The sequence below is a fragment of the Odocoileus virginianus genome, chromosome 30, assembly GCF_023699985.2.
Source record: "Odocoileus virginianus isolate 20LAN1187 ecotype Illinois chromosome 30, Ovbor_1.2, whole genome shotgun sequence".
NCBI classification, from domain to species: domain Eukaryota; kingdom Metazoa; phylum Chordata; class Mammalia; order Artiodactyla; family Cervidae; genus Odocoileus; species Odocoileus virginianus.
The window spans coordinates 23,100,726-23,121,040 of record NC_069703.1 but is presented as its reverse complement, the minus strand read 5'-3'; the positions used below and the strand labels follow the sequence as shown (position 1 = coordinate 23,121,040).

The window sequence follows — 20,315 nt, the reverse complement described above, 5'->3', positions numbered from 1 at the left end:
TTCCCCAGGAGAATCCGAGGGGCTGGCACATTCCATAGCAAAAATAACCAATGGGCAGCAGGCGTGAGTGACGGGACAGCTGGGCTGAAGAGGGGCCCATGAGACTCGGTTCCTGCTCTGGGCTCTCGCTGCTCACCCACGCAGGCCAGCCTGGGGCATGCTCTCAGGGTGGGCCTCCCCGAGCTGGCCCCTGAATGCCCCATTTTCTTCCAAGGCTGGGCAGCTGGGCCGCCCTGCCATTTCTCCACACCAGACTTCCAACTTCTGCCCCGCCAGCATGTCCCCTTAACCACAGAAAAGCCATTATCATGCCACGTCTCATCTCTCACAAAGACCCTCCACTGAGCCAGACACCCACACCCCCCTCTTTCCTGCCTTGCTCTAGCCTTCTCCCTTCCTTCCTCCTGCTCTGATTTTCTGACATACTATATAATTTTCATATAGTTATGATTATTGCATACATAATGTGTTCCCTCCCTGGAATGTCATCTCTAAGACGACAGGGATTTTGGTCGTCCCCCCTCCCCCTCACTTATAAATCTCAAGCACCTAGCACAGTGACGGGCACTCGGTGGACACTCTGTACATGTGGCACATGGGAGGGGGCACAGAGCTGCTGGTGGTGAGGATGGGGGTGGGGCGATGGGGACTATGAATCTTGCTGGAGCAGGTCATTCTCCAGTCTTCCTCCCGTCTCTGTACTGACCCAGACCCTTTTCTAGAAACTGGAGACGTGACCATCTTGTTTCTTCCTGGGAGGGCTGCCCTCCCTTTAGGAAAGTTCTCCTGTGTGGGCTTTGGCTGACTTCACAGCCTCTCTGTTCTTCTCTTTCTCCCCTTCCAGGGCTCCTCACTGCTCCCGATCTGGCCCCTCCTCCTCTTCCTAATTAGGACTTGGCATGAATGGAGGGGGCCACTCTCCATACCCATTCCCAACTCCATGCTGGTTTCCTCCTGGCTTTTCTTCCACACTGTCCACATTCTAGGTGAAAAAGATGATACTGCATCATCCAGCTGCAGGCAGTTCCTGCTGGAGTCCCCAACCTTTCTCTTGCTAAATTGGCCTTCCCTCCTCTCTAATCTCTCCTCTCCATGCCGTCAAGTCCCCTGCATGGTTTACTACCATCTGTTGACCTTTGGCCCTTCTGGTTGGCACTGGGGTCCCCCAGGCCCTGGCTGTGAGACTTCTGACTGCCAAACACGGTGAGCATCATCAGCTTGTGCCTTCCCTTGGCTGTCCTCTCTTCTCCTTAACCCCCACCCTTCAGTACAGGCCTCCCTCTCCAGTCACACATGCCCCAAGCTTGAGGGTGGCGCTTGCCCTGATTACTTGACTGGCACATAGTTTCTCAGCCCATCCACATGGGCCTGATGTTTTGACAGAGAAGAATGCCTGCCTATTTTGGAGACAGCAGAGGCTAGGGAGAGAGTGGAGATGCTGGCAGAGGGATACTTGGGGATACCGACAGAGGGATAGTTGCTAGATCCTGGCCTCAGTCTTCCACAGGCACTGTGGACCTAGACTCAGATCTGGCTCTGTCACCTCATTCGCTATGTGACGCTGGGTAAATTCCCTCTTTGAACTCCAGTTTTTCTTCTATGTATAATGGTCATAACAGTAACCTGGAACTTAGAAGATTAAATACTGAAATGAGACAGGGTGCTTTACACATGTTAAATACTCTACAAGTATCCTGCATCTCTGCCATCTTCACTATTCCTAGTCTTTCCTCATTTCTATACCCCCAAATCCCACCCTCCTATTTTACATCCTCCAAATTCTCCAGCCTGCAGCCCTCTTGTCTTCTCAAGGCCCCAGCTTCCCCAACCATGCCAATATCCCTGTATCCCTGAGCTAACATCTTGGGCTTCAGAAGTGCCAGGAACCTTAGCATCACCCCGTCTTGCCGAGCCAGATGGCAATCCCAGCCAGGAAACTGCCTCCTTCTCTCTGCAGCCAGGTCCTGGCTGGACTTCCTCGAGAACCCTGAAGTCCTCCTGGTATTGATCCCAACCAAGAAAGTTTTCCATGAGGAAGTCTGAGCAATGCTGAGCTGTTTGCCCAACTGACCTTGACCGAGACCTCTCGCTGGGCAGGGACTGGTGGAAGGTGGGTAGTAGGAAGAGGAGGAAGCCAGACTCAGCCAACATCACCAAAGCAAAGCCCCTCCCTCGCCAATCAGGTGGGAGGGGCATAGTAGTCAAGTCTGTGGTTCTTGGCAGTGGGACAGACCCAGGCTTCCATCCCTGCCTTGCCACCTCCTATCAGTACAACCAAGATGCTTCATTTAAGCCCTCTGGGCCTCAGGTTCCCTAGGGCTGCTGTGGGACTTAAATGATATATCAAAGGGTACAACAGCATATTGCCTGCCACACAGCAGCTTAGTAACTATTCATACTATTAAAAATTGCTACTAAGAATTATTACCAATGAATCGTAATTGCAAAGCTGCTACTGGGGCAAAGCTTTTACCAGTATGAAAAAGTTCTCAGATGTGACTTGCTGCAGCCCAACCCTCTTCCTGTTTTGACATGAGTGGCAAAAGGTCTTCAATCCAGTCCCCCAGCACCCAGGGTCCTTTCCTCACCCCAGCCTTTCAAACATGCTGTTCCACTAGAGCAGCCTGCAGACCAGCCTCGTGGCCTCTGGCTAGGTATGTCCAGCCAGGGCTCAGCTCTGCTGACCCTGCCACCTGGATTCCAGAGGGGCTGGGGGCTCTAGCATCCTGTCACTCCCCCCACTCTGGGGGACCAAGGAGGTTCTCATCTTCAGAAAGGCCCTCCCCTCCATACAAAGGACAGCTCCGTCTCCCTTTTCTCTCTCCTCCCTCCAGAACTTAAGAGGTAAAAAGGCCCCCAGAACCCAAACTCAGAGGACTGGGTTCTGAGATCTGGGATGGGCATAACTAGCTGTTTGTCTTTAAGCAGACAGCTAGTCATGACCTCCCCCTCTGCTCTGGACTACAGCATCCTCACCCGTAAAAGGCAGCCTTTGGACGTGCAGTTCTCTGTGGTTCTTTCTGACTCTAAACAAACATAATGACACCAAGCTCCTTCTCAGCACTTCGCTCTGCCCCGTATCTCTCTCCTCCAAGTGTATTCTCATCAACCTATAGATTGTGCCTTTATTTATGTTCTGTTTTCAGCCCCCTTTGCCCCTGAACAAAGACCCCCGAGGAGTCTGATCCCTCCCCAGCTCAGAGTTCTGCCAGGACGAGCCCCAGCCCCTGAACCCAGAGTGGGTTCAAGGAAAGCCTGTACCTGGCCAGGTGTGAAGCCAACCAAGACAAGCCAGCCTTGGCCTTCTCGGTCATTGAAGAGGAAGGTGGGCAGGGCAGAGCTAGAGAGAGAGTGGAGATGCTGGCAGAGGAAGGCCGAGCCCCTGCTCTAGCTCCCAACAGCAGCACCCCACGGCCTTCTTCACCCTCCAGCTGCTGAGTTCCTTCAGGATGCTAGAGCCGTGCAGCCCGCTATACCCGGAGAGCATGGTATGCCTCCTCTTCAGCCCCTCAGCATGTCCCCCTATATGACACTACCCAGCCAGAGTAAGAATTCCCTCCTGAAAATGTCCAGGACAAACTCATGATCTCCAAGCTCTTTGCCATCTCCCCCAATTGCAGTTTTCTTCCTCAGAAGTCTATTTCTTAAGACTCAGTCTCCTGAGATTCTGTCTTCAGCCTAGAGAAGAACTGGTTTAGGGGCCGAGGAAGACAAAAAGGAAGCCTAAAACACTGACCCAAGGAGATTCGGCCCTGGCCTGCACCCATACCAGCCCCAGCAGGACCCTGAGCACAGGGCCAAGTCTTATGCCCCTTCCCTTCCACCTGGGACAATCACCCACCCCTTCACACACACAGGCAGGGCCATGCCCCCTTCCATGCCCTTTGGACCTCGGGTAGACATGGCCCATGCACTTGCCATACCAATTCCACAAACCCCTCATCTGCTGGCCCCACCAGACCCCTGCACTGCCCACCCGTGCACATGCACATGGGCATGCTTGCGTGTGGATTCTCAGGCATTCCCCTCCATCTGTGCTGGGAACCCCCAACCCAGGCTCTACCGCCTGCTGCTCTGCACCCTATCCTGCTGCTCTGCACCTTATCCGTACTTGTCCACCCACTGGCCCCTTCCAACCAGCCTAGTGCTGACCACACCAACCTACCCTGGCAATGGACTATGAGGAGTTCTGACCCATCCCCTGAACACCACAGCCAGACCAGGGGAGCCCGCCTCCTCCTTCAGACATGCAGGCACGTCTGAAGAGGCAGATTCCGAGTCTAAATTATCAGAGCCGGTGAAAACAGTTTCCCCAGGATGCCCCTCTCTTCGGGGAAACTAGGAGGGTTCCCACTATGCAGTGCTCAGAGAGGCCTGAGTGGGGCTCAGGCTTGGCTTCCCAAACGCTGACCCTTAACCTCTGACCTTGACACCGGCTTTTCCTGCACTTTCCTCTTGACGGGCACTCCTGGGTCAGTACAGCTGAGAAGCCAGAGCACCCAGAGAAAGACTGATGAACAGACGCCTCCACAGAGCGGCGGCCCGGCCCGGGTAACCTTCTCTACTTGTGAGCACCCCCCTCCCCCCGGCTTGGTCCCCACCTCCCCATTACCTCCGACCTCCAGCACAGTGAGAACCGCCTCGCAGGAGGCCTGGCCCCGCTCGTTCTGGGCCCTGCAGCTGTACATGCCGGCATCCCGCGGCCCGCAGCTCCGCAGCCACAGGCAGCTGGGCTCGGGGGCCGGCGGGGGCAAGCGCTGCCCATCCCGGAACCAGCTGAGGCTGGGCTGGGGCGTCCCGCTCACCACCACCCGCAGCCGCACGTCGCTGCCCGCAGACACCGCCGCGTCCTTCAGAGGCCGCAGGAAGACCGGCGCCCCGGCCACCGCGGCCGCCGCCCCTCCGCCGGCCCCCACTTTGGCCCTCTTCGGGGGCACCCCGGGGCTGGGGGGTGCCCTGCTGCCCGCGTCCTCGCCTCGCGTGCCCCGGGCTTTCTGCATGGCCTCTGCGAGCTGAGCTGGGGAGACGCCGGAACTGGACGGCCACGGGGGCACCCGGGGGATGTTGCCCTGGGAGATGAGTCCTGGGGGGCCGGCGCCCTGCCTTCCTGCCGCCCGCCCGCCTTCGGCCTGTGCTACCCAGAAGGTCACCGGGGCGGCCGCGGTTGCGCCTCGGGGGCTATTTTTAGGCCCCCCGGCTCGGGTTTCGAGGGCGCAGTGGGGGGAGGGGGCGGCAGAGGAGGGGACTTGGACTCGACTCTGCTTCTTCTCCCCCCTTTAGGAGTCCCCGTCGCCCCCCCACTTGGCTTACAGGGGTCCCCGAGGCCTTTTCCAAACCCTCTACCCTGTGGTGTGCCCCGCCCCCCAGCCACCCACTCATGGAGTCGGGTTACCCTTGGGCTAAATCCCATTTCCCTTCCTCCCTCCTCCTGGGTCTCTGATTCCCAGCCCCACGCGGCTGGGGGAGAGAGAGAGAGAGAAGGTCCGGGTGAGACCTCTGAGAGGCAGATGGGCAAGCAGGCCCAAGTGGAGGTGAGCAGAGGCTGGGGAAGAGGGACCAGTGGCTTCCCCCAGCCTCCATGACGGCCGTGGTGAACAGAAAGACCTGGAGCAGGGAGTCAGGTGGACCGGCGCCCAGCTAGTCCCTGCCCTTACTTGCTGGGTGACATCAAACCTCTCTCAACCTCCACATCCTCATTTGTAAGAACTGAGTCGTTGTACAGAGTTGCAACAGGCAGAAAAGAGTGGGAAGGATGTTCCAGGCAGAGGGAACAGCATGGCCAAAATCAGAGCATGGTGAAAGTAGATGATGTGTGCTAAGAATGAGAGGAGTCCGGGGAATTCCTTGGCCGACAAGTGGTTAGAACTCCGCACTTTGATTGCCAAACAAACAGGGTTCGAGCTCTGGTATCGGAAGGAAAATCTCGCAAGCCACCCAGCGAAGCCAAAGGGAGAATCAGAGGAGTCTGCAAGGATTGAGCCTCAGTGGGCCAGGTGAGAGGTGGGACCTGACAGGGGGACCTTTGCTCGCTAAGGTCTCTATCCTGATGGCCTGGGGCGAGGCAGGGCAGTGGCGCACTGCAGGGCATTAAGCAGTAGGATAATACGGTCAGAGCTGTTTTTTAGAAGGATCCCTCTGGCAGCCACAGTGGAGAGGGTGGATTCGAGATAGGAGACTTGGAAGCCAGTTAGAACCTGTGGTTCTCAAAGTATTGTGTACTGTGCCAGGCTGCTTCCATCGTGTCCGACTCTTTGCGACCCCATGGACCATGGCCCACCAGGCTCCCCTTGTCCATGGGCCTCTGTTAAAAGCATAGCTTTCCAAGCTCCACTCCCAGAGGTGCAGGTAAAGTATGGGGCCCTGGGGGGGGGGCCCCAAAACTGGCCCGTCAGTAGCCCAGTGACTCTGATGCACCTGAGAGCCATACTTTGAGAAAAGTCAAGCGAGGACATTATTGCTTTTAAAAGTCTAAGTGAGACTTTTATGATGAGATGATCTGTGTCTTAACTCTGGTGGTACTCATGTGAATCTACACATGTAATAAAATTGCATAGAACCAAATACCTGCACACACACACACACACTAATGAGTGCACAAACTAATAAAATCTGAAGAAGATGGTGGACTGTATTGATGGCAGTTTCCTGGCTGTGATGTTGCACTAGAATTATCTAAGATGTTACCATTCGAGGAAACCAGGTGAATGATACACAGGATCTCTCTGTACTGTTTCTTATAACTGCATGTGAATCTACAATGATCTCAAAAGAAAAAGCTTAAAAAAAGTTTAGGTGAGAGACCCAGACCTGACCTTGAGCCCTGAGGGAAGAAGCCTGGGAAAAGCAGGGAGAAGCTGGGAGTCATTATATGGAGAAAGTTTCCCTTATCCCTCCCTGCCAACCCTCCTTCTCCAGGAGATCTTCCCTGACCCAGGGATTGAACTCAGGTCTCCTGCATTACAGGCAGACGCTTTACCCTCTGAGCCACTGGGGGAACTTAACCCTCCCCACCCCTAATGTCATTCTGGGAGGCTCAAGTCAAAGTGTGCTTGTGTCTATGTGTACACTCAGAGGGCAGAGAAGAAACCATGTAAACACTGGATTGTCTATAGGGACGAGAGCCTTGCGGAATGAAATCTTTGACTTTAGTTTACATCTATTAATGCTTACTTTTCGTACTGTGCAGTTCTGCTGGTTTTGACAATGCAGACAACTGTGACCCTGGTTCCCCAGGACCGTACAGAACAGTCTCATCACCCTAAAGATGGGCCCGAGCTTCTCCTTCATAGTCAACCATGCCCCCTCCACCAACTCAGGCAACCACTGATGTTGAATACGCAAACGTAAATTGAATTCTATAAAGTAAAAATGGGGAGGGGAGGAAGACACTGTAAGCACACAGAACATCAAGACTGAAAGATTTGAGACTATTCTTAAAAAAACAATAACCCAAAACTTCCTATACCTCACTATACCTCAACAATTTGCATGGAATGTGGTAGGTGGTCTGCAAATAAATGTTGGCTGGTTGGTTGAATAAATTAACTCTGTGATTTTGATCAAGTTATTTAACATCTTTAAGCCTCAGTCTCCTCAACTATAAATTGGGAGTAGCCCAACTCAGGGTTTATTCATTCATTCAACAAACATTTTTGAGTTCCTCCTGTGTGCCTGGCACTGTGCTGGCCACTAGGGAAATAGCAGCAAACAAAACAGACAAAGGAGACTTCCCTGGTGGTCCAGTCATTGGGAATCTGCCTGCCAATGCAGGGGACATGGGTTTGATCCCTAGTCCAGGAAGATTTCCATTTGCCGAAGGACAGCTAATCCCATGCCACAACTGCTGGAGCCTGTGCTCTAGAGCCTGTGTTCCGCAACAAGGGAAGCCACCACAAGGAAACGCCCATATGCACCACCTCTAGAGAGTAGCCCCTACTCGCCTCAATTAGAGAAAGACTGCAACAGCAACAAAGACCCAGCGCAGCCAAAAATAAATAAATTTTTAAAAAGAAACAGACAAGGCTTCCTACCCCCGTGTTGCTTATATTCAAGGAAGGAGACAACTATAGAGAAACAAATTATAAAGATCAGTAGAAGATGAGTATTCTGAGGCAATGAAGCAGGATAAGGGAGATGGGGGTGGGGGGTACTTCCCAGGTGGCGCTAGTGATAAAGGAACCACCTGCCAATGCAGGAGGCGCAGGAAACTTGGGTTCGATCCCTGGGTCAGAAAGATCCCCTGGAGGAGGAAATGGCAACCCATTCCTGTATTCTTGCCTGGAGAATCCTATGGACAGAGGAACCTGGTGGGCTACAGTCTACAGCATCACAAAGAGTTGGACACAACTGAAGTGACTTCACACACACACACACGGGAGATGAGACTGTGGTGGGGGGCTTGCACTTTGAAACAGAGTGGTAGGAATTGGCCTCACGCAGAATAGTTGAGTCAATCTTGAAGGGGTGAGGGGGCAAAGGGAGCAGAAGTCTGGGCAGGACCGCTCCAGGAAGCATATACCCTGGGGGCTCCAGAAGAGCGGGGCTGAGGGCAGTGTGGGGAGCTGGAGGGACAGGAGGGCAGACAGGCAGCAGGGGCCAGATAGCCTAGCACCTTGTAGGCCATGACTCTTATTCCTAGTCAAACGAGAAGCCATCTCAGAGGATTCTGAGCCGAGGAATTACATGATCTGGCTTAGGTTGTTGTCATGGCTTTAAATTATTACATTAAATATTAAAACAAATATTAACTATTTAAAAGGGCCTGGCACAGAGCCTGGAACGTCGCTCATCCTCTCCTGGTTGAATGACCACACTGGGGGCTTTTGCTGAGGTGTGGGCAGGAGTGTGCAGGCCTGGGTCAGGAGGGCACAGGCCCTGGCAAGTCGCGGGCGCCCTCTCCTGGAGGAGCCCGCACTGGCTGTGACGCCGGAAACCCTCCGGCCCTCGCCAGGGCCCTCACCCAGAGCAGCTGGCTGCAAGGCGCTCATCTGTCCCTCAGAGCGGCCCCACCGTGCCCCGCGGCCTGGCGCCCGGCTGGTGTGTGCTGCCAGCCTGCCCTGCTTTGCAATCACAAGCCTGTGGTGTCATGGAAAGAAATCTGCGCTCTGGAGGCCAAGGAGCAGGGGCCCTCGTCCTCTGCCAATGATACGCTGTGTGACCTTGGCAGTTCACCCATCTCTCTGGGCCGTGGGGAGATTCCTACAAGTCATAATGAGGCACCATGTGCCTGGCACATGGAAAAAGCTCACTGATGAATCAGTGAATGAAGTGGGGACCGTCAACCTTTCTGGTAAATATTTAATTTAGAGAAAAGTAAATAAAAGTGCCCAGTGGGTATTCATTCAACAAGTATTTAAATATTTGATGGGCACCTTCTATGGACAAAGCCCTCTTCCGGGCACCAGGAGTAGTGAATAAAATGAATGAAAACCTTGCCCTTGGTTAGCTGACATTTTAGGTGTTGAATCAAAGGTCAGTGATTTGCATATGAGTCCTGGGCAGGCTGGTGGTCAGAGGAGGAGTGAGAGAAGTGAGTGAGTGGAATGCTTTGTCTCCAGGCGCAGGGGTGGCGGGATAGCCAGAGTGGACAGACAGGATAGGAAAGGGCCTGCTGAGACGTCAGTTCTTGGCTTATGGACATATTTGCCTTCACAGTCCTTCCCACTCCATGTGCTCAGGAGGGGTCTGAGTTGGTCTGGAACTGCTCCCATGGTGGGAAGCTGGTCAGCCCTCTGAACCCTCTTGTTTTTCAGTGTTCAGACACCAGTTCCCAAGGAGTAGGGAGAGTTTTAGTCATGGAGGGGATGGGGTGTACGTGTGCGTGGGTGCACCTGAAGATCTGGGTGTATGTGTATGACCACTGGAGACCCAGATCTTTTTCAGTTTATTTTTGTCCATTCTCTGGGGTCAGGCCACATGCATCTCCTCTGCCCCAGATTCCTAGGTCACTGTCCAACCTCCAGGGGGACGGGCAAAACAGAGGGCTTGGAACCAGAAGCTCCAGTCCAGGAAGGCTCAACTCAGACCATGCTTTCCCCTGGGCCTCCTCCCTTCTCTGAGGACAGATGGGTAGCCATCACAGGGACAGACATGTGTGAGAAGGGCTTTCTGATCTTCAGAGCTGTCCCAGCAAGAAGGGGCCCCTGAAGTGGCAATGTGTTCTTAGACCCCAGAGACATTCAAGCGGAGCCTGAGGACAGATGGTCAAGATGTGGGGCAAGGCCCCAGGGGGTAAGTCATGGCCTGGGGGCCTTTGAGGTCTGGATCTGCCAGTCTAGAGTCCTCCACTCTCTCCTTCTAGTGACCAGTCTGCACCTAAGCTTTTTTTGGGAAGGTAGGGAAGCCTCTAAGCCTTTCTCTGACCTCATGTCCCTTTATCCTTGGTGGGGTAGATGAGTGCTCGGAAATCATGCAAGGGGAAGAGCAAGCTGAGAGACTCTGGAGGTTACTCACAGATACACATACACCACCACATCCACATGGGCCCACCTCACCCAGGAGTCTCTCTCACACAGAGAGGAGCTCAAATTCCAGGGCCCCCCATAGGCTCAGGATAAGAAGGTGCCACCCGCCTCCATTCCAGTGTGCACGGGAAATGCTCCTGCTCATTTCTGTTGGGGGTCCACCACCGGTTGATTGGGGGGACAGAGTGTTCTAGGGCCTGCAGGGTTCACTCTGTTGGAGGATTGGGGGGAAAGGAAGGGAGGGTGGGGGAGCATGAGGTTTAGCCCCAGATGCTCCCAGGGCAAGATGAAGGATAGCATACCTTGAAAAGGGGGTCCTTCCTGGAGCCCTGGAGGGAGGGACCACACAAGTTACAGGGGGGAGCCTGGCAACTCATGAGCCAGGGCTGCATCCAAGAAGGGGGAGAAAGAGACACCAGAAAGGCTTTTGGAACCTTCTGAGAAAAGCCAGTTAGGAACAGCATACTAAGGACTTTAGGACTAAATCTCTATTGGATTTATTTCCCTTACAAAATGTCCGAATTTATCATGTTTGTGATCTCTACCCTCTTCCTGTTTCTCAAGGGTAACCTCTTAAATCTGAAGGGTGGTTGGAAGACAGAGACCTACATGGATCTATCAAGCTTCCTAAATCTCTGATCCACCTGGAATTTATATTTTGGAAGGAGTGAAAAGACGGATTTCACCACTGCCCCAGTCCATAGCTACCATGCCCAGTACTGAATAATTAAGGTTTCCCCACAGAAACCTTTAAGATATGTGGTAATGTTTTATTTTATGATTTTCTGGGTTTTTTTTTCCATATGTCCTACATCCCCTTCTATCTTCCCAAATTCTCCCAAAATTTCCTTTTGGTATTTTAATTAAGATTGCATTACACTGAAATTATAAGCTAACATAGGGTGACTTGACATCTTTAGAGCAGTGAGTCTTCTTCTCCAAGGATGAGATAGAGCTTTCTGTTTTTCTTAACAAGGTTATTTTTCCTGAATTGGCCTTTGAGCTTCGAAGATGCAGGTTTAGTGGGAAGAGGGTGTAAGCTACCTTAGGCAAGGACCGCAGGAGCCCTACTTCAGAGCAGTCCGTGGGGGCAGTCCTGGTAATGGGGCCTAACAAGAGGTGTGTGTGAGTCCCCAACAAAAGCTCCCCCCACCATATGCTACACACATACAGCCAGGCTGCGAGGCTCTGGGAACCAAAGGGGTGACAGGCCCTGGGGGACAGTCTGGCTGGGCAGGAGGGCAGCACACAGTCCACCTCAAGAAGTGATACAAGGAATTTCCTGGTGGTCCAGTGGTTAGGACTCTATGCTTCCCTCGCAAGGGCATAGGTTCCATCCCTGGTCGGGGAACTAAGATCTCACATGTTGTGTTATGTGGCCAAAAAAAAATAAAGGTAGTGCGACAGGGCACTCTCAGAGAAGACCTGGCAGTCAAAACAGCAGGGGCCGTACTAGGCTTGTGCTTAACTTTTTATTGTTTCTGTTCAGAGCCCCTGCAGCAGGGAAGGGGCAGGCACGGGGAGGTGGGCCCCCCTGCCACCTGCCTGAGACCGCTCTCTCCTCTCTCCTCTTCTCTCCAGCATCTCGCCCACCCTCTCTCTTTCTGCATCTCCTGCTCCCACATCTGGCACCTTCGGGGGTTCTCTCTTGCAGCCCCTGCTTTGTAAGCCCACCTCAGGAAAGTAAGGGACCATGGGGTCAGTCTCAAGCCCCCCAGTCCCCACGGGGGGGACTATGTCCCCAGTTACCTGCCCGGCTTGCTAAGGCTGCTGCCTTTCTGACTCAGGCTGGGGAGGGGGCAGTGGGGAGGTCCACAGGGCTTGACCTACCCTTAGGGGATCCTACGTCCTGCTCTGGAGTCCTCTCCAAAGCCACACACTAGAGCCTGAGGTCATGGAGGTGGGAAGGGCAGGGTCAGTTGCCTTGTCTTGGCTCCAGCCTGGCCCTGCCCAGCACACTCCAAAGGCGGCCCAGGTCCAGGCCCCCTCACTTCAACATCCAGACCTCACACAGCAGGGGCTCCCTGTGCCCGGGAGGGTTGGGCCATGTCCCCTGTGGGGACCAGGAGGGGTGGTCGCAGTGAGCAGGGGTCAGAGGCTGTGAGGGGAGCACTGTGGCTGGGGGTGGTGCCCTGGGACGGAGGGAGGCTGGCTTTAGGAGGCAGTGAGGACAGAAGTGAGCACGGTCTCTGGTGGCAGAGAGGTCTCTGGCTTTAGAGCACCTCATGCTGCTGCTGTGTGGCCTCACTGACGACCTGGAGAGGAAGAGAAACCCAGTCTAAGCCAAGGCTGGCCGGAGTCATGACCAGATGGAGTCACGACCCCAGGACGCCTCGCTCCCAGCATGGCAAACGCCTCTGCCCCCAGGCAGAACCAGCACAGCTGGTAGAAGACACCTGGCTGATAGCTGCCCCCCAGACACACCCCACAGGCCCCCCCACCTCAGGGGTAAGGGGACCACGCAGACCACTCACCTCCCCGTCCCGGGTCTCGATGGTCTTGATCATCACCGTCTTCTTGGTATGGACCTCAGAACCCCTCTGCTCGGGGCTTGTTTCTGTAACAGATTCATCCACACACTCAGCCTGACCGAGGCCAGACCTGGGCTGTTTCTGTGGCTGGGAGGCCTTCCCTGGTCTCACCGGGCAGAGCCCGGAAGACGCCCACCCCCTCAATATGGGCCTGTTACTTTTTCAGCAAAACATCTTCACCTGTCCTGGGTCTGCAGTAGGTGGCTCTGCAGACCCAAGGGGCTGTCCCAGGGCTGACAGAAGACGAGGAGCCTACAGGTGTGCTCCAGTGTTGGCAGGTTTAAGAGGGTGGGGACCACCTAGGCCCCAGGCCACCCAGCATTCCACCCCCACCAGCACCCCTCCTCACTCCCTCTCCACCCCTGGTCCCCAGGAGATCCCTGCAGGAATTTGTACCCTGACAGTTAGGACCCTATAGCCCAGAACCAAGGCACTCTTTTGAAGGATCTCATGGTCCCCAGCCCCCTTTGTCTCCAGATGAACAACATGATGTCTTAATGAAAGAGAGATGGACAGGAATCAGTCACTGATGTGTGGATGGCCAGTCACTTGCCCCTCCATGACTCAGTTTCCCCACTGTGAAATGAATGGTAACAGCGGTACTTGCCCTGTCATGGCCCAGAACTATCGACTTGAAAAAGCATTAAGCGATTTTAAATGCAAGGCTCACACTTGGTATCTGCATAAACTGCTAACCGAAAAGAGCCATTCTGAGTTTTATTGGAAGGGTCAAATTTAGGTCCTTGGTGTTATGAGTTTGGTGTTCATAAATCTCCTTAGCAGTCAGCCAGCCTGTGATGAACATTGCAGTTCGGTGGAGCACAGCGTGTATTTTTTTCTGATGGAAATGAACATCGAATATATAAAAGATTTGATCTAGGAAAGGCAAAGCTGCCAAGGACTCCAACTTGCTTTCCTAATGTATCATTAGAGCATGTTTTTCTGCTCTCCGGGGTTGGAAAGCCACTCGATCTGCATATTACTAATGTCAGAATGGCAGAATGCCCTAGGAGTTCGTTCTTTTAATTGTTTGGCTTTGCTAAGGTTTGGCTTCATTTTTTAAAGCAAGCACCCAACATCTTGCTCCAGAAAGCTGGAAATATTCAACAAGCAGCTGGAGGGCAGTGGGGGGTGCTTGGCATCTTATCAAACAGACAGTAAGTGGTGGGTGCCTTGTAGCTCAGGCATAGGGTTCTAGATGCTTCTGCTGCCAGGTCCCCAAGGATACCACTAGTACCTCCTCAGAGTTTGGGTATATTAGAAAAAAGAAACTGTTGGCCACTTAATATTCTCAGAAGATGCAGGGGACATGGTCATACAATACAACACCGTGAAATAAAAAAATAAAATAAAAATCTTCTTTTGTCAGAAGATGCCTCTACCTCAACTTCCCCATTCTCCTGTAGCAGCCCCCTTTCTGTTCCCCAGACCCCAGTCCTTTCCCTGTGGTGTATCCTCCCCTCCTGGCTGGCCTTGGGCAGTGCCCATGCTGGCCTTCTACCACTGCCGCTCCAGCCTCCACTTGCTAACACACACTCACCTCGGAAGTTGAGGGCAGAGAAGGTCTGGATAGGGAGGTTGATCCTAAAAGGAGAGAGACCAGGCCCCCAAAGGGTTAGGACCCTCCATCTCTCTCATCACCACCCCTCAAAGCTTGCCCTGATCCTCTGTAAACACCATCCTCAGCTGTCCCAGTCCCACTGACTTCAACACTGCTTGGGGCATGGGGCCAAAGGCCAACTCGAGCTGTCCCAGGAACTGTCCCTTCTGGAAGGATCACCCAGTCCGTCTCTGACCTGCTGGTGTGACACTAGGATCCCCACTGCAACCTCCACTGTACCCGGATGTCTTTCTTGCCCTTGGCATTGCAGGGTGTATCAACAGGAGCTGTGGATGACATCCACTGCACGTGCCCACCCTCCAGTCAGTCTGGGAATCTCTGGTCCACTCACATGAAGGCAAGTTCCAGGAACTGCCATCCCTGTTTATGCCTAGAGCTGGGAAAATGCAATGTGACCTTAGCTACCTTAAGGGGTCATTATATGCGGATATTATTCTACAGTATCTGAAATCTTCCTCTCTATACATCTGTATCTAAATATGTCAGCTGATTTTTTTAAACTTCAGATTTTATCATTGTTGTGAGCATCAGTGGGCATCATTTTGTTGAGTAAATGACCTGTTTTGAATTAACATTAGGTTTACATAGTGAAATGTACAGATCTTTACAGTTCAATCCAGTGAGTTTTGATCAGTGTCTACATCCAAGTAACCACCAGTCCAAATCAAGATATAGAACATTTCCATCAATGAAGGTTCCCTTGTGTCCCTTTTTGGTTGTATGGTGTTTTTGTGTCTAAAGGTGATTTGTTCTGAGCGTGTCATTGCATCTTTTCCTGTGAGCATATGTGTGTGTGTACACGTGTGTGTGTGTGCACCCTCTGAGCATGAGTCTCTGCACCTTCTCTCCTAGCCTATTATGTCCTGGCTCCATTTGTCTCTATTCATCTCTCTCTGCCCCCTCCCTTTCCTTCCTCATCACTCCCGGCTCTGCTTCTATCTCTCCCTTGACTGGCAGTGATGTTTTATTACTAGTTGCTGAATACGGTTTTATGCTTCTGGTTCTTAATTCTGAAGGTGGATGTGGGAATACTTATATTTCTCTTTTTATAAAAGCTATTAATTAAATCACTTTTTACCCAGGTGGCTTTGGTTAATTTTCTGTAATTAGCGGAGTGGTGGCCTCTTGTATAATATTGTTTCTAGATCTTGTGATGGTGATCCTGAGCTCCGCTTCAGGGCAGGAAGGGGCCCTCAGCACAACCCCCTCCAGGACCCCACAGTCAGCCTCTGCCTTGCCCCTCACCGGCTCTCCTCGCCCTCCAGCAGCTTCCGGTAGGTGGCAATCTCCACGTCCAAGGCCATCTTGACATTGAGCAGGTCCTGGTACTCGCGCAGGTGGCGGGCCATTTCATCCTTGAGGTGTCGGATCTCCTCCTCCAGGCGGGCGATGTTGTCCTGGTAGCCGCTGGCCTCACTAGCAAAGCGGTCCTCCAGCTCCCTCATCTGCCTCATCAGTGAGTCGTTCTGCAGGGGAGGGGTGCCCAGGTCAAGGACAGGCTGTGCTGGTGGTCGGGGGGACACGTGGGGCCCAGGATGGAGAGAGGCACAGTCTCTGGGCTGCGAGGCACCCCAGATGGCCAAGCCTAGGACTTGTCAGAGTCCTCTGAGCCAGGGGACTCAGAACTCAAATGAAGCCTTATGTGGAATCTCAGAGAATACAGCTGATACAAGGGAGCACGGCTGCCCACCCTCCCTGCCTCCACGCAGGAGTCCCACGATTCCTGAGAGCATCCCCCTGCCCCGGGAGTCCACCTGTCTGTTTCTACCCCTGTGGTAGATATGAGGAGACAGAGGCCCAGAGAGGGTGTGTGGTGGGCCGGAGGTCACAGAGCGTGAGCCGCAGATGGGAAGGGCTGGGCCAGGCGAGGTGGGCAGGGACTCACGGTGCCCTTGAGGGCGTCGATCTCGCAGGTGTAGGACTGAATCTGGTGGCGGTACTCCATCATCTCCTGCTTGGCCTGGCGCAGCGCGTCATTGTTCTTGTTGGCTGCCTGGGTCAGGTCGGACACCTAAGGGCAAAGAGAGAGGGTCCCTGAGATGACAGGGAGGATGCAGGATACCGGAAGGGGTGGGCAAGGAAGCATGGAGACCCCGGGCTCACCCTCCTCCCCAGGGATGGAGCCATAGGAAGTACCTCCAAACTGGGAATGAGGGGGCCAGAGGGGCCGCCAGAGTCTCACCTTTGACTTGTACCATTCCTCGGCTTCCGAGATATTCTTGGCTGCGATGGTCTCATACTGAGCACGGATGTCCCTGAGGGCAGCTGTGAGGTCTGGTTTCGACATGTCCATCTCCACCTGGACCTGCTGTTCCTGAAGCTGGGCCTGTAGCTCGCGGATCTCCTGCAGGGTATGGCTAGGCTTCAGTCCCCATCCAGCCCCCATATGTACCCTCACACCCCAACTCCCAGAGTCCAGCAGCACCACCACCCACTCCAGCCACTTTCGCCAGGGCGTAGTACCTCTTCGTGCACTTTCTTAAGGAACGCGATTTCCTCGTTGAGAGATTCGATCCTGCGCTCCAGGTCAATTCGAGCTAGAGTGGCTGCATCCACGTCCTGGGAAAGGTCAAGCGAGAGGGAGAAGGACACTGATCACCCGGGCAGGGCAGAGGGAGACCACGCGTGACACAGGGGACAGAAGGGGTAAGGCAGCTGGAGACCCAAGAGGACTCACGGCTCGAAAGGCAGCCAAATTGTTCTCCGCTTCTTCTTTCAGCTGAATTTCCTCTTGCAGCCTGGCAGACACAGGCAGAAGGACAGACAGATGGTGAGGATCAAACGGGCTGCAGAGAAGACTGACTGGGGGCTGCCCAGGGAGTGGGCTCAGAATAGAGTGAGGAGGGCCCGCCCACACAGGGAGGGGACAGGAAGTGGCTCCAATCTCTGCCCTGGAACCACACCCTGGAAGTCTGTGTCCTCGCTAGTTTGTGACCTCCCTGGGATTAAGAACCGCGTCTTATTTTATCCACCTCGGGGTTCTTATTTTATCCACCTCCAGGTTCCCGGGCCCCAGCCCCAGCCTGGCCCATGCAGGTGCTCATTTAACGTTTGTGACCTGGGTGGTAGGACAGTGATCACTTGGGCAGAAAAGCAGGACCCACCAGTATTTGCTCTATTCTTGCTGCCTGAAGCACAGGGAGCCTGGTGGAGCCCACAATCAGTCTTCCAATCTGTCTGAGGGCTGCAACCTCCCACCCCCACTCACTCTCTCCTTTCCTCCAGCTTATCCATCCCTCCCTGTAAAGCTTAAGTCTGGCCCAGGGGTCAAGATCCCCTCTCTACCCAGAACCACAGGGCTTCATCACAGATGAACTGAGAGCTACTGCTGGCCCCAGATTTCCTTGTCTCCTACCAACCTGTCCCCTCCCTCCCACTGCCTATGGGCCTCCTTTCTTCTTCCATGTGCCCACCTGAACCCAGAAACATCACCCCAGCATCTTAAGATGCTTTTAAGAAGCACCTGGTCTCCCAAGGTCGCCCATTACCACTCCATGATGTCCCCAAGAAAACTGGGACCATAGCCTCGTCTGCAGCCTGAGGGCACAGAGAGAGAGGGGCAAGGCGTCTCTCACCCCTCTCCCGGGAACACAGCTAGACCACCCTCACCCTGGGTACGACGGGGTACTGACCACTGGACCCAGCCCCAGGCCCAGCCCGTGCCCGGCCCCTGGAGAGGGAGGGGGTTCTGGGGGTGCTCGCGGGTGCTCACTTGGCCTTGAGCCGCTGCAGGTCGTCCAGCAGGTTGTCCCGCTCGACGTCGACGCGGGCGCGCTGGTTAGTAAGCACCTCCACCTGGCGCCGCAGCTCGCGCAGCTCCTCCTCGTAGATCTCGGCCACGCGCGTCGGCTCCCGGCCCTTGAGCCGGTTCACCTCGGCGGCAAGCGCCGCGTTCTGCTGCTCCAGGAAGCGCACCTTCTCGATGTAGTTGGCGAAGCGATCATTGAGCTCCTGCAGCTCCACCTTCTCGTTGGTGCGCGTGGTCAGGAACTCCTGGTTCACGGCATCGGCCAGCGAGAAGTCCAGCAGCTCGCCCGCGCCGTAGGAGGAGGGCACGCGGGTCGAGCCCAGCCGGCTGGCCCGCAGCGCCCCCAGGCCCCCGGCCCCGCCCGACGTGCGCGACACCTGGTACACGCGGGATGTCACCGAGCTCGAGGAGCCCTTGGTGCCGAAGCCCGCGCGCGGGAACACCGGCGAGCTCAGCGGGGAGCCGAGCGGGAAGCTGGGGGCCCCGCCGAAGGTGCGGCGGTAGGACGACACCCGCTGGCTGGACGAGTAGGCCTGGCTCATGGTGGCGGCGCGGGCGAGGCTGGGCGGCGCGGAGAAGGCGGCGGCGGGCGGCCGGCCGGAGAGTGGATGTGGCGAGGGGAGACAGGGCCCCCGGCCGTCCGCACTATTTGTATCCCTCCTGACATCAGCCCCCGCCGCCCCTCCCCTGACAGCTGCAGGATCCCGCTGTCCTGCCAGGAAAGGGCGGCCCCTGGCATGGGGGCGGGGAGGCCAGCTCCCCCGCAAGAGTCCTGAGCCCCTCAGCCGGCGGGTGGGTGGGGGCCCCTGCGGGATGTGGGAGAGGCTGGTGGACCTAGGAGGGCAAAGGATAGGCAGGCCTGCCAGGCGCTTCACCGGGGCGCAAGCCTGTCTGGAGCCCCCGGCCAGACCCCTTTCAGTCTTTGGGTGCCTGCCTCCTCCTGGGGTGGTCAGGGGAGAGAGCTGGGGAGAGGCTTCCATTTAGTTTGAGGGGTTTCTTTTGGCTCCAAGGAGATACTTTGGGTCATTTCCTGAAGAGACAAGGCCTATATCCAAGACAGTCTCCAAATGACCTTTTTTCTTTTTCTTTTTCTCTAAAGATTCTAATGTGGCAAACATTTAGGAGAGCTCAGGCAAAGACCAGGAATGCCCCAGCCAGGCCTAGTGGAGGAGGGTCTCTGACAGGCAGGGAGAATGGGAAGGCCTCCCTGGGGCAGGCAGCCATCCCCGCTGGAGTCCACTAGCACCTGCATTCCAGCTCCCAGCCTCAGTTTCCCTCTGGATTCCTGAAGGCCCTTTGCCACCCCACCCCTACCAGTGAGGGTGAAGACTCAAGTTTATAAACAGCAGGGTGATTTCCAGAAAGGGCCTGGTAGGCTCTCAGTTTCCAATTATAACAATTATAACTGTACACTCTCACCCCCACACGGCCAACTTCTCTGGGCTTCTGTCCCCCTGAGCCCACCCCACCCCCTCTCTGATTCATCCCCCTTCCTCCCCCACCCCCACACACCGGGGGTTTCTGTTTTGTCAGGAGCCTCATGTCAACCCAGCCATCTCCCTGGCAGCAACAGCTGCCAACCCCAAATACCAGAGCTGGTATTTATAGAGGAGAATGCATCAGTCCGGGGAACAAGCACACAGGAGAGGCGCTCTGGGGGGTGGGGGTGGGGTACCTGAGAAGACATGGGTGTCAGATGGTGGAGGAAGGCTTGAGGTGATGAGCCCCAATCACTTCCCACCCACTTCATGCTTCAAGCCCCCAGCAGAGAAGCCCCGAATAGGGCTTGTCCATCCCTTCACAGGTCTCCTCCTTAGTACAAGGCACTGGCTGACCCCTAAGGACATTTCCGCTTCTCCATGAATATTGGCTGTCTCTCCATACCTCCACCTGGCACTATTCAGGTCTCTCTTAGGCCTGACCCTTTAGGAATGCAAAGTTTGGAAATAGAG

The 20,315-nt window shown here is 54.7% G+C and overlaps 2 protein-coding genes across 5 annotated transcripts in view; both read right to left on the bottom strand.

Moving 5' to 3' along the window:
* SPEG (striated muscle enriched protein kinase) overlaps positions 1–5,039 on the bottom strand; it is a 58,446-nt gene extending 53,407 nt beyond the window's left edge. For all 4 annotated transcript variants that reach the window (XM_020904837.2, XM_070458684.1, XM_070458691.1 and 1 more), the window contains exon 1: positions 4,613–5,039. In XM_020904837.2, the coding sequence (XP_020760496.2) occupies positions 4,613–5,000 (388 nt within the window). In that variant the 5' untranslated portion in view covers positions 5,001–5,039. The remainder of the gene's footprint in view (positions 1–4,612) is intronic.
* A 6,877-nt stretch (positions 5,040–11,916) lies between these two features.
* DES (desmin) lies at positions 11,917–18,979 on the bottom strand. Its single transcript, XM_020904836.2, has 9 exons — positions 18,328–18,979; positions 17,293–17,353; positions 17,079–17,174; positions 16,798–16,959; positions 16,501–16,626; positions 15,861–16,081; positions 14,535–14,578; positions 12,938–13,020; positions 11,917–12,718 (listed from the first exon to the last, which is right to left on the bottom strand). Exons 1-9 carry the CDS (start codon positions 18,903–18,905, stop codon positions 12,677–12,679), a joined length of 1,413 nt encoding a protein of 470 aa, XP_020760495.1. The 5' UTR covers positions 18,906–18,979; the 3' UTR covers positions 11,917–12,676.
* Positions 18,980–20,315: the final 1,336 nt, after the last annotated feature.